This window comes from Echinops telfairi, unplaced genomic scaffold (genome assembly GCF_000313985.2).
Source record: "Echinops telfairi isolate 266 unplaced genomic scaffold, ASM31398v2 ScPeMD7_60;HRSCAF=208, whole genome shotgun sequence".
In the NCBI taxonomy this organism is placed as follows: domain Eukaryota; kingdom Metazoa; phylum Chordata; class Mammalia; order Afrosoricida; family Tenrecidae; genus Echinops; species Echinops telfairi.
Genome location: NW_022103958.1, coordinates 21072429 through 21086563, shown reverse-complemented (window position 1 = coordinate 21086563; position 14135 = coordinate 21072429). Strand labels below are relative to the sequence as shown.

Sequence of the window (14135 nt, the reverse complement as noted above, 5' to 3'; positions counted from 1 at the left end):
ACTTTTGGGAAAACAGGGTAGATGGTTCTACAAGTAATATCTTTCATTATAGGCATTTAGAAAGCAATTTCTCAATGAAAGCAAAGATACTTCCCAAATTTTATTCACAATTCCAGTATCCAATGATAACTATTCTTGACATTTTCAGTATCATATAAACAATCTCCATTATATTTATAAATACACATATTTTCTTAGATTTGCAAAAAGAGAAACACAAAATGCTTACAATTTGGTAGATGCATTTCTTTTTTTCTTAACAATTATTTCATGACCTGTTTTTTAAGGATATATGTTATTTTATCTCTGTGAAATTGTATTTTACTAATTCCCAATAGTGAAGCATATAGGTTTTTCTCAAACCTTCCCCATTATGAGCAAAACAACACTGATTGATTCTGTAACGGAATGTTTGTGATTTCTAGAAGCACGGTGACTGATTAAAAAGCGATCATTTTTGAAAAACTATGACCTGTCATATCAAAATGCTTCAAGAAAGTTCTCCTAGTTGACACCCCCCATTGTATGTGCAATGACCCATTTGCCTCACACCTCTCAAAACACCATCAGTTTAATAGAGAAAAAAGAGTTCCTTGATATTTTAATTCACACTCCATTGATGACGAAGGATGTTGGCTTTTTGGTTTTGCTTTTTTTAAACATACGAATACAATCGAGCTTGATGTTTAATAGAAATGGTATAGTTATTCTAATTATCAAACTGGGCTCAAGTCTACGCATAGAAATGAACAGCTTCAATTGAACAGAATCTGAACCAGTAGATTAATTCCAGCTAAACATATCATGACATGGCAAGGAACTTTATAATTAATAACATCTACTTTACCAAGTGTAAGATTAATAGTAAAGGGGAAAAGGAAATGAGTCTGAAGAACTGATTTAATGGGTCAGACCAGAAAAGTCTCTCTCAGAGGGCTGGAAACTCAAAAAAGCAAGGAAGGATGTCATGATATTATGATCACATGCCTCAGTCTCTATGGTTTTTACGATTTTCTCCGACATTGAATGCTTCAAAACATAAAAGTTAGACATCAGCAGAGGAAACAGAAACAAAACCTTGAAAAATCATAAAAATTGCCTTTAGAGCAAACTCATTTCATATAAAGTAGGACCTTGAGAGGCAGATACTGTATCTGTAAATTTTATGAAACTCCTTAAAATGCTACATGTGAGTCCAGATGAGATTTTTCTCTCCATGTGGTCTGGGCTGAAAGGCATCTGACCAAGAAGAAAGTAATCCTACAGGTCCCGTGACTGCTACAAGAAATTTCCAATCCAGACTTATCATCAGGATGAAAGACTTAATGAAGCTTTGATATGTGCCCAGGTTATGTCCCAATTTGGGATTCAGGGCTTGCAAAACAAGTCGCCTCACTGCTACTGAAAACAGGAAGTCAAACAAATGTTATTTGGAGACAAGGTATCCCTTTCAACAAAAAGATGCTAAATACTGTGGAGGATACAGAAAATACCTGCAGATCTGAGACTTTCTAACAATCTATCTCCTCTTCACAAGGTGAGGAGGTGGGGGGGGGGCATCTATTCTTGTAATAGAGCGATTTGGGTTAGAAGTAATTGAAGATGATGGGAAAATTTGAAAAAGGAACTCCATATATCTTTGTGCAAACTTGATATCAAAACCAGGATTCTCTGAAGTCTTCAAAATTTGTTTCAACGCTATACATATTTACAAGACTGTATTTGAAATGGGTATATTAGAATAATTAACATGATAAACTCACACCTTCCTGGACTATATGTCCCTCCTTCCAGTCACCAAGTAGGGGAACATGCAAGTGCTTCTGGCCATCCGAGTTAAAAATCATGACTCTAACATTCACCTGCCTGCCCTCCCCCAGCCCGCCCCACAAGGACTATGAGCTCATGCTGGCTGGGGGTGATCTGCCATTCTCACCATTGGATCTCAGTACCCAGCATCAAGCCTGGCACGTCACAAGCCTGCAACTACCATCTGTTGGATGAACGTAAATTAATAGCTACATGAACACATGTGCAATTTGAAATCCAAGCTGACAAGTGTAAATGTTTTAGCAATGACATTCGCCATCGAGCTAGGATTCCACGAGATCCATTTTCTTTGTCCGCAACAAGAAAGCATGGGTTTTGCTCGAATTCCACGCAGTCAGGGGCTGGGGTTGCTCTTCAGCCTTGTCACGTCTTACCTGAACGACAACCGGGTGGCCGCCACCTTCATTTGTGGCCTTAGTCAGAGACACGGCCAGCACAAGGTTTGGGTTACTTGCCAGGTGGAAGGTCCTTGGAAACACAGGATGAGTCACATTACAAAGTAGCATGGGCAGATTAGATACATTTCTGCGCCATCTACCCAGGAGTTGCCTCTCAGCTCCAAATTCACCTACAATGCATGGTCTGTGATTACGGAAGTCCTTTCTGGAAGCATTTCTCCTCTTTCAGGATTGAAATGCTGAGCTTTCTGGGTAGAAAGTTTGGGGGAACACTGAAGGAGGAGGGGGTTTTCCTGCTGTTTCCAGCTGTTGCAGAGCCGGTAAGCAGTTGGGACTGAAGGTATCTGATGATGCTCTGCCCAGCCCGGTGCAGAACACACAGGTCCTCAGTACCCTTGTAGCCCTCTCCTGACCTGGCCTGGAAATCACCTCCTCATGGCCCTCCCAGGTGCTCCAGACCTGCTGTATCCAGACCCCAGGCCCTTTGCACATCCGATGCCCTGCCCCCACTGGCGTTATTCCTCCTTGTCCACTGACCCCTGACCAGGTCTGCCCTGGGAAAACTAGGTATTTTCTCTGCCTCCAATGCGATCTGAGCTCCACTTTGTGGGGGTGGCGGGGAGGGGGGTGTCCCACTTGTACATTTGTCCATCTTTAGGTACACTCTCTCAGCTCTAGAGTACCATATAGAGTTCTCATATTTGACAAGCATGGCCTCATCGCAGTTTGATCACTCTTGATAAGAAGTTCTCCCTGTTTAATCTGTGTGGTTTCTACCTCCTGCTCGGACCCAGAGGACCACATCTTCTTCACTGCTTGTACTGCGAGAGGCCATGTGGCAGAGTGACCAAGAGCGTGGATTCCGAAACCACACCGCTTGCCTTTGAAGCTTGAATCTGCCTCTCTTAGCTTTCCTTAGACTCGGCGCCTCAGCTTCCTCATCTGTAAAAGTGGTGGCACAGCGCACCCCTCACAGCGTTGCTGCTCTGCCAGCGCAGAGGAAACACACAGCGCAGGGCCAGGCTGTGGTTGCGAAGTGCCAAGGTGTCCCTTCAGACCCATATCTACCGCACACACCGCAGCATGAGCCCCGCCGAGCCCCCCCCCCCTTCCCGCCCCTCCTCCGTGCTTGGCTGTTCCTGTGCTTGAGCCCCAACGGTGCCGGCCAGAAACCCAGATCCCAGCTACTGTGATTAATGGTTGTCATCGTTTTGTAGCTGTACCTCAAATTCTCTTTTCCCCCCAAAGGGAGTTGTATTTCAAAGCTTACGATGTATGCAGAATATCTTTAAATGATCTGGTATGGGAGCAATATGAAGCTCCTTGGACTGAAAAATAAAATGAAAATTATTGATCACCCCCCCCCCCCAATTCTTTCCTTGTATCACTTAAAATGAAAAACAAAAGCAAACTCCCAAAATAGACCTGAGCATTCCACACTGTTGTTGGTATAGAAAAGCCAATTCTTCTGCCAACAGGGCTCCCTTCCTGAACAGCAGCGGCCCTCCTGCTGCGGAGAGGCTGGCTCAGGGCATGTGTAATACCACCGGAGGAGGGCGAGGGCAGAAGGGAAGCAGGGGCTCTGTTATAAAAGCAGGGCCGCCCAACCTGGGAGAGCTGGAGGCCAGCAAAGGAGGGAGAGCCAGAGTCCCAGGACCAGGCAGGCTTGTCAAAGAAGAAAGCTTGCAAGACTCAGGAAACACGGCAGGCTCCCTGAGTTCCTGCTCTCGTTTCAAGGAACACGTTCTCCTTCCCAAACTGTGGGGGTAGGGGTGGGGGGGGGAAGCCCACATATTAAACTTGCACATCTTGAACATAAAACCATAGAGGTACATTGGGAAAAAATGAGGAAGTAAAGGAAAACAAAGGAGCAGAGTTTTCATATTACTTGGAATGCTGTAAGAGAGTCACTCTTCATTTTATCATGTATTTCTTCTATGACAAGTCAGTGAGGCAGTATTTTAAATCTGGAATGCATATTCCATTTCACAAAGCTCCTCTGGGGCATTTATCAAGACCATTTTGCACAAGAGCTGGCCCTCTGTATTGTTCATCTCTGCAGACCCGGCATGCTGCGATGTGTGAGACTAGCGTTTTTATTGGCATGCAATAATATTATTCAAATAATGAAGGCTTGCTGGATTTCCTGCAATGACCTGCACTGAGATACCAGGATTAGCTCTGTAGCTTTCTTTGTTCCTTTGCTGCCTAGAATAAACCCTGCGGCTTCCCCAATGCTTCCTGTGCGCCACCTCTCCACTGTTGCTTTTACTTTCCCATTTTGAACAGTACAGTCACCCAGGCCTGCCCATGGCAGAGGCGTGGACAAGCGTGTGCATCCTGCACAAAGCTCAAGTGTATGGACGTGCATTCAATGCTCCCTGTGTGCCAAGAAGGAGGGTGGAGATTTACTCTGTAATCCAGCAACATCTTGTTCACTACCCCACTGTTGGAGTGCCTACAAGCCACTTAGTCCTTTCAAGCCTCAGTTTACCTAACTCTGCAATCGAGTGAGGAGCCCTGGTGGCATAGAGGTTACACATTGGACTGCTAACCAAAAGGTCAGCAGTTTGAAGCCACCAGCTGCTCTGTGGGAGAAAGGCAGAACTTTCTACTCCCATAAAGAGCTAGTCTCAGAAACCCACAGGGGCAGTTCTGTCCTGTTGGGTGAGTTTGGGTTTGGTAATCAAGTGACAATGACTAGAAGATTTCAAAGATCTCTTTTAGCTCCAAATTCCATGACACTGTGTGTGTGTGTATATATATATACATATATATAATTTTTTCCCTCTTTGAATTTGAGTCCTGTGATGGATTCGAAATACATAAATAACCTGGGTGCTTTCCTATCCTTCCCTTCACAGATCAAATAATTCATTCAGGTGTTGTGACACGTGAACTGAGGAGATGGCAGATGCTCCCAATAGTTGACTTGGACCATCCCTCTGTATGGCTGGAACCAAATGTGTGCATCTTCGGCCCTTTCTTCCTGACTTTCCAGTCCCTTCTCTGTCCGTGCTCGAACTTCTAGTCTAGACCATGTGCTCACCCAGTCGCACCTTATTCCCACAATCATTATTTCCCTTACGACATCTTGATGATAATTGTTTCAGATGTTAGAGTTCCTGTTTGAAATAGAAGACCACACTGAAAACGTAAGTCAAGGTCCGAAGGATTGGACATCATGGCTGACAGTAAAACACTCTGGACGCGGTGATAGGCACTGGGCGTTAAGCCATGATTGGGCCATCTGTACCCCCCTTAATGTTGACCGGCCCTCCTCGGTCTAGACAGGATCTGTACCCATTCTGATGGCCTCCCTAGGCACTAACTTCCTGCCCGGGCAAAACAAAGAAGAGGAAAGGCTCCTCCACAGGAAGGAACTACTCTGCAGGTTTTTGTTTTGTAGAGCAACCTTAGGTAGCTCTGGCCTCCCCAAATTATCAGAACAAACGATTTCCAATTACATGACAAAGCACAAAGCCAAACGCCTAGGGACAATGAGGAAGCAAGCCCAGGTCCTTAGTCACCAAGGACACAGATTACCCTGAATCTTGTCATCAGGTGCCTTTGAGTCAGTTCAACTCAGAGTGACATGACAGTGCCTGCTCCTGCGTCATCCTCACAATTATGGTTATGTTGGAGCCCATTGTTCACTTTGGATCTCGCGTGTACCAAGTCATTAGAACCTCTGCAAAGCCTCCCCTGCCCAAGGGTTTCTGGTGACCGTATGCTCATGAGCACACCCTGCCCCACAGGCCACCTGGGCTGCTCTCTCTCTTTTCTCTGGACTCAAGTTTGTGGCCCAGCAGCAATTAATGCCACCATTTCCCACCAACTGCCCCTCTCCGCTGCTGTAGCTGGACATGAAGGGGCTTCTGGATGACAACATTGCAGAGTGTGCTGGAGAGTGGAAGGCGGTGGGAAGAGGTGGCCTCGCTCCTCTTTTGTGCTACCCCTTGGGTTAGATTTTCCAAAGCAGTGCTGCTCATAGCCCAGTGTCTCACAGATTGGGGCAAACTTCTCTTTCCATTTTACTTATAGACCCCTTCCTCACCCTGCTGCTTTCTCCACAGGAGTTAGGATGAAAGACAGAGCAGGGACAGAAAGAACCACAACAGTCAGATATTGACAAGAGCTCAGAGCAAGTCTTCTTCTCCAACGACCAAATTCTTGTTCCTGGTCACAGTCATGGTGCTTGGCTTTAGCTTGGCTCTCATTGCCGGTGTATGTCCTCCCCCACCCCACCGTACCTTGTTCATAAACTCTACGTCTAATTTAGGTGAGGTTGGGACCTCTACTATAGTGCAGAAAGCTGTATTCTGTGAAAATAAATGAAAAGAATTAATTGTGACTCTGTGGATGAAAGGCAACCTTGGTTGGCTATTGAGTGAACACGGTAAGTATGCATGTGGGCGATTAAGTAAGAAGCGTGGCTGACTCCCAGGAACAGAAGAGACAGGAAGCACTAGACATCAGCTCTACAAGGGCAGGGGTTTGGTTGTGTGGTTCTCTCTGAGGGCCCCAGCTCCTCAGCATCACGTGTGCCTGAAGGTACACAGTTTGGTCCTATGGAGCAAGCCATTCTCTGGGACAAAAGGCTCCGCAGGGCAAAGTCGAAGAAACACACTCACCAGGTGGCTCACGCGGTTGGCATTTTCTGCCTTCTCCAAAAGAAGCCCAGCAAGGGCTGCTTGCTGGCAGCTTTGCTCTTCTCAGGCCCTGAGCAGAGGCAGGCAAGCGCCTCTCCTGCCCTTGCTGGGCCTGCTGCTGCCCCCTGCTGAAGCTTATGTGACCTTCCTCAAAGCAGCCAGTCATAAGCCTTTTGCATGGCAGACACGGAGAATCCAATGAAAACCACAGCTCTTCCCCAGGCATGGGGGGTGGGGTGGGGGATATATATATATATTACTCTGGTTCATAAACACACAGCATTTTTTATAATATTTCAAAAGAATAAAGAGGCCCCTGGAGAACCCCTGGCCCCACAGAACGCTGCCAGAGAACTGGAAGGAAGTCAGTCTTAACAATAGGGAAGGTTTTGTTTCCCCCTTTCTCTTTTTAGATTAAAGACATGTCTGAACATGCATGAAAACAGAGAGAATAGTATAATGGGCCACCATGGACTACAACAAGCAGCTCTCTGCCACTCATCTCTCAGTCATTTCCCTAACATTCAAATTTTAAAAAGTGTTCTTCTTAGAGTATTTTATGAAAATCTGAGGTTTCTTTTAATTTTATCTGTAAATCGTACAACCTATATCCAACTGATCAAATGTTTAAAAAAGAGAAAACCACAACATTTTCATACCCAACAAAGGTAACAAGAATCTTTTCGTAACCTCTTATACCCTGACTCTGATGATCTCAATCATAACCTTTTGATAGTGATTAGTTTGAGTCTGGAGCTCATCAAAGCCAGGCATTGAATGCAGTTGGTAAATTTACTAAGGTGAGAATTCATTTTTTCTGTGTGGGTGAAAACTACATTGGTTGGCTATTTTATGAAGGAGGAAGATATGGGTCTGGGAGGTTAAGTTAATGAAATACCTGGCAAAACTTAAAAACTGGGGACTCTTTAGAATTCACTTTCAATTATTGCATATCATAAAAATACAATTCAATGAGTACCTTTCCTCGATAGCCAGGGAAAACTATGCACTCAGTCAGTCAGACTATATAGTTCTTATCTGAATCTGATTGTGAATGAATTGTGTGTTGTCTACTGAACATCTACATTTGATGTCACTCTCTCTTTCTCTTGCTTGGCAAGGATGGCAGGGGATCTGCCAAGTTAGATAAAATCTAAAGCCTTCAAATATAAGCCCGCCTGCTCTATGGGAACCATGCTAGGCCCCTTACACTCCGCTCAGTTTTGTATATTCCAAAACCCACACCATCCTCATGGCCACTGAGTCAATGATGACCCAGTGTCAGTCTGGAGGACAGGACAGAACTGCCCCTGTGGGTTTCCAAGGCAGTAATTCTTGACGGGAGTAAAAAGACCCATCTTTCTCCTGTGGAGTGACTGGTGGTTTTAAACTGCTAACCTTGCATTTAGCAGCTGAACACATAGGCACTAGGCCACCAATGCTCCTAGTTTTGTATATACTAAGCCCCAAATAAAATGTGCTTACCTGCTGTCTTCCTTGTGTATCCAGAATTGATGACTCTCGTCAGATGCCTTCACCACTAAAACCACATCAGTGCCAGAACAGAGGTGGGGACCTGGTACCCCCAGGACAAGCTGAGGAGCAACGAGGCTTATAATCTGTCCATCTCTGTATTCAAATTGCTGATAGCAAAGTTTCGGCAATTTACCATGCCTTGGCGAATGGTTGAGATAAAGAAACGCTTATTAGTGGCAGAAAAATGTCCCATGCACTTGAGGTAGTGTAGCCTATAAATGCTGTTGGCAAGAAACCCAGTGTGAATCATACTAACATGTCAGTGAAGCGTCATCGCCCACATGGCAGCAAGATCATTAGTACTGTGCTTGCAAACTGCTGTAAAAAAATGGAAGGGTGAGTATATTCTGACTGAAATAAATGTTTATCCAAAGATCATATCAGAAATTTATCAGCAGAGAGAAAAAAGAATTCCACTGAAGCAATTAGAGAAAGAAGAGAAGGAGGAGGAAGTGGAGGAGGAGCAAAGGAGAAGCAATAGTAGTAAGAGATTGAGAGATGGGTGCCATGGATTGAATTCTGTTAAAGAGACATGCTGAAGTCCTAACCCTTGAACTGGTGAATGTGGCCTTTATTTGGGGGAAATACAGTTAATGATGCTACACAGGTGTAAGGTGAGTCCTAGTCCTAATTCCTCTGAGTGGTGTTTTGTACAAGACAAAGACAGTGCAAAAGCAAAGCCATTCATACAGGGGAAAGACAGCAGGTGATGACCCGCCCTACAGGGCAAGAGATTATCTGCAGCTTCCTGGTGGTGTGGTGGTTATGCATTGGGCTGCTAACTGCAAGGTTAGCAGTTCAAAATCTCCACCTGTTCTGCAGAAGAAAGTGGAGGCTTTCTATCGAGTTCCCATAGAGCCACATACAGTCTTAGAAATTGACAGAGGCAATTCTACCATGTTCTATACGGTCTCTATGAGTTGTATTGTTTCAATAGCGGCAAGTTTAGTTTAGAGTTTAGCACCATTCAACAAGAGATAATAGAACAGTTCTCCTAGCTAAGCCCTCAAAAGGAATCAACATGGCCCAAACTCTTAATTTGTACCCACAAGAATTGTGATCAACACTTTTCTGCTTTTTTAACACCACCAATTTTGTGGAATTTTGTAATATTAATCATAAAAAATCAAGACAGCAAGCATAGCAAAGCAGAGGGAAAACAGTGAATTCTGCTTAAATTATAGGTCTTGCTAGGACCTTTGCACAGTATTCCTGGCAAATAGAATATTCTTCTAGTTCTTCAATCCCCCCTAACTATTCAGGGAATAGAATGGTTCTACAAATAATAAACTGATAAGTCCACTTTAAACATTCGCTTACTTGAGGATTGTAAAGTACAAAGTAACTTATTAAACATTAAAATGTGCTAGCATTTAATCTATAAATATCTATTACTGTACATATGGACTAATGCTAAATGTTGAAGTGCCAAAATCACTTAATTCACAGCTTCCAGAAAGTGCTTTAATATTAAGCAAATATGTAAACGTTTACAGCATACTAAGCATTATATTCTGTCATTCCTTCTGATACCAGCCAAAAATTAAAAGAAAAAAAAAGAAAACACAATAAAAATTTTCTTTTTCAAAGTCATCAGGATATTTTGCATGTTTGCTTGGAAGTTCGTTCAAGCATTTGTTCGGCCTCAGTGTAAACTCTCAGGGGACAGGCCCAGATAAGCTCAGAGTTTAATAGAAAAGACACTCCAGTGAACAAGAAGAGAGGGTCTTTCTCCCCAATACTTGAAAACCGCTTCATCCAAAACGTGGGAAAGACAGAATGTGTGCACTGGAATAACCCAGAGGCTAAGAGCAGTGCTAGCTCCTGGGAATATTTCTGTGAGCAAATCACAGACCAGGTAGAAATCTCTAACAGGATTCAACGTGCAGCATTTTACCTGGCTTTCTTCGAAGGTTCCATGTTTTCAAAGAGCCCTTCTTCCATTTTCTTTGGAAAAGTGTCTGCCTCCGGAAAGTCGTGAGTAGATTTCTGCCAGGCATACTTGAGAAGCGAGTGGCAAGCCTTCATCCGGAGGTGGGCTCTGGCGTGTGCATCTCTATCAAGGTTCAGAAGCAAACACAAGTCTGAGCGAGAATTCTGATTTGGTTTCAGAGAATTTTCTCTGAGCGCATTCTGATCAGTAAGTGATATGTCCACGTTAGAAATTGAATACACCTTTAGATCATGGAATGTAAGGCTACAGATAAAATTCTTACACCATAAGGAGCATTCATTTTCCTGGTGTCTACTCCTAAAAAGTAGGGCCATGTACTGTATTTCAAAAACACAGAGATACAGAGTACTTGGTGATTTAATAAAGATGGAGCAAACAGGTTGTAAGACTTGCTCCGACGGCTTGACGAAAATGGGTGATAATTCTATCGGGAAGGGCACAGTCTCCGGTACTGGGTTTCATAAACTGCTCACTAGACAGTATTAAGGAATCCTAATGAACTATTTTCTCCACTCTCAATTGAGAAATTAAGGGAAAACCCAGCAGCCGCAGCACATAGGAACCAACGTGTGATAGAGAACAACATGCCAAGACATTCAGAGTTAATCCTAAGAGTGAATCATGGAGACAGGGTCTGGGCTTCTTCTTAAGAGGAAGATGGAAACTGCAGCCACTATGTGGATTTATACGCAACAAGCTCCCTGGCCAGGCCTGTGTTGGGCACAGTTGCCGTCAGCGGGAATGGACACAACCTGAAGTCTGCTTGGCCAGAGGCGAGGACAGTATGCAGGGACCGCAGCCAGCATATTTCAGCACTCTGAACAGGCATATGTGTAAATAAAGTTCTCCGTGGGAGACCAGGATCGCCACAGTACTTGTGATACTGTTATGTAATTACAAGCGATATCAAATTACCAAAATCTTCAGGGACAATTCCCTGGGTTAGCAGAGCTGACCGCACATTTTTCAAATGCAACAAAAATGTTAACGCAGCTATGAAAAGGTTGGATAACAACTGAGCGATGAAGCCTCTGCGCCAAGTCAACTGTCTTTCCAACAGTTAAAATGCAACAGTGCCATCTTGTGTTCAAAACGAGAAACATGGCTTCCCCTCAACCCCATTTCTTGGAAGAAAAGAGGTAAAACCAAAAACCAAACTGATGTCTTTATTTTTAATATATTTAGAAAGGTGCGAATGAGATTTGTCTCCAAAACCCAATGTTTAATTTCCTCACTTAGAATTGATCTATCGACTGGACTATTGGGTTAGATATTGAGGTTCTGACAAAAGAAATATTGTCAAATCAATTTTAGAATCGTGGTTCATTAAAAATTCCATCCTGCTATATTAATTGATTTTTCTTAATGATTTAACTCGTTTATTTGATAATTTATTATTTATCCATTCATTCTTTTAACCGGGACTTACTTCCCATTTGCTATATGGCAGGCCCAAGGAATTGTGGTGGCTTAGTGGGTTATGTATTAGGCTAACTACAGGTCAGGGTTCAAACCCACTGACTGCTCTTTGGGGGGAAATGAGGCTCCTGTACAGATCCACTGTCTCAGATCCCTGTTGTGCCGCAGTGACTCGGAATCCACTCGCTAGGCAGTGGTTTGTTTGGAATAGGGCAGGCATTGGGCCGTGGTGAGAAGCACAGTGGTATAAGAAGGGTAGTGTAATAATGCTGGAGGGCAGACACAGTGATGACCAAAGCAAGTGCGCTCTCAGGTCTCTGGAGCTTACCTTCCACAGGCCAGGAGACAGGTAATGAACACATGAGCGCATTATAACTGCACTGTGAGACGGCTACAGAGCCTGCCTGGGGCGCGCAGATTTCTGCATCGTGGTATGTGTGGACTGAATCATTTAAACCTCCAGGTCTTGATGAAATCTATGAGATCTTTGCTCTCCATGGTTTGGTTTGGTTTTACTTTCTGATTTTGTTCCCCTCCCCCTCCCACACACAACCACTGTTCCTCCCCATGATGTATACTCTAATAATGTAATGAAGAGGCTAGATGATACAGTCTTTAGAAAATTGGAAGGCAAAACAATGTATTGGGGGAGATGTTGGGAGAGTTGGGGGTAAATTTCCTAGACATTAAATAAGATACCAGATGGGTCAAATCATATATTCCCTGAAAGATGATTTCTGATGCTTGTGTGTATGTGTGTGTGTGTGTGTGTGCACGCACAAATATCACTTTCCTATCACAGAAAGAAAATTGGTTTCCAAAAGTTGAAGGTCTCCTAATTTAGCATAAAACCAATCTCTTAGGAATAGTTCATAACAATGATATATAAATTAATTTTTCACAGTTACTACTTGGACTATCTTTTATTGGTTTTACCATTTGGACTCTCACCCAATCATGTATTCATAAAGCTGGGGGGAACCTCTGCTCTTCATGGGGTATGAGAGTAGAGTCCTTATGGTAGTTACATAATCTGTTGTCAAGAGGATTAAGAGTGAAGGGGTGGAGTCTAGCCTATCAATCAGATCATAGCTTGATGACCTCATTTGGAGGAGCTAAAGAGATAAATAGCTCGCTGGAGACTGGAAACACACTCACTCCCAGAGAGACATTCTTGTTGACAAGCCACATGGAGACAGGCTGATGGCAATCAGAGCCTCAGAGCTGAAGGAACCACATGGAGACCCCTGCCAGCGCTAAAATGCCTCTTCTACCACTGGATCCACAAGACTTTACACCTATTGACCTGTGATTTTCCTGCATTTGACGTCATTGCATGTGTTGCATGAGTCTGAAGAGGAATTTATAGACTGGACATATGGGCTAATATCAGACTTATGGAGTTGATCTAGACTGGGCTGGGATGTTTTCTCAATATTCAATTGGTCTTGTATATCAAGCTCTTTATTCTACACATAAGAGTGTCTCCATGAATTTGTTTCTCTATTCTACCCGGACTAACACAGCCCTTGCTCTCAAAGAGTTCTTAGGCTGGGGAAGACTTCCAAGTCCAGTCATTAACATGATGGATTTCAGAGATGAAGAATCATTTGTAAAAGACAGCACTGGGGTCAGTAGAGCACTCCAATTGCAGATAACCTCAGGAACCTGCCCAAACCAAAAATACATGCCCCTGTCGTCAGAGTTCACTCTGGTTCACAGTAACCCTGCAGGACAGCGTGGCACTGCCCCGCAGAGTTTCCAAGGATGTAGGCCTCGATGGCAGCAGACACATCCGCCCCGTGGGACAGCTGGCGTTTTCAAAACGCCAACCTTTCACATGGCACTGAGTGCTTACCCACGGCACCACCGGGGCTCCTTCTCAGAGAGAAAGCGGAGTGTGCCATGATCAGGGTGCAGCGATCGGGACTGAGCCTGAGCTGGGGAGAGGTGCCTGGATGGAAAAGAACAGCAGGGCGTTGGGCTGTAAACCAGGGTCACTCAGTCCTGGACCAGGGTAAGAAAGGCTTTCTTCCAGACTATACTGTTGCTTTTTTTTTTTTTCCTGTCTGGAGAAAACAATGTCATACGAGAATTCCATGAATTTAATGGCTCTTAGATAGATAAACATTTAAAATTGATGAGAGATTATGGAATGGGGACCCCAAACAGGAAGCCGTTACAATGGTACACGTGAAAGACTGATACATGCATAATAACCGGTAAGTAACTTGAACCTAGACCAGAGAAGTAGCTTAATCCGGGCCCGCCCCCCACCCCCAACCCTAAAATCAACATTTACGGAGCAAGATGTGAGGACGTCCTCACATCACTCTCTAAGGTGTT

The 14135-nt window shown here is 44.0% G+C and overlaps 1 protein-coding gene across 1 annotated transcript in view; it reads right to left on the bottom strand.

Annotated features, from left to right (window-relative positions):
• DCDC1 (doublecortin domain containing 1) overlaps nt 1–14135 on the bottom strand; it is a 497394-nt gene that overhangs the window by 52619 nt on the left and 430640 nt on the right. The window contains exons 24-26 of the mRNA XM_045291000.1: nt 10314–10472; nt 8366–8566; nt 2205–2298 (exon numbers count right to left, since the gene is read on the bottom strand). Of these exons, the coding sequence (XP_045146935.1) occupies nt 2205–2298; nt 8366–8566; nt 10314–10472 (454 nt within the window). The remainder of the gene's footprint in view (nt 1–2204; nt 2299–8365; nt 8567–10313; nt 10473–14135) is intronic.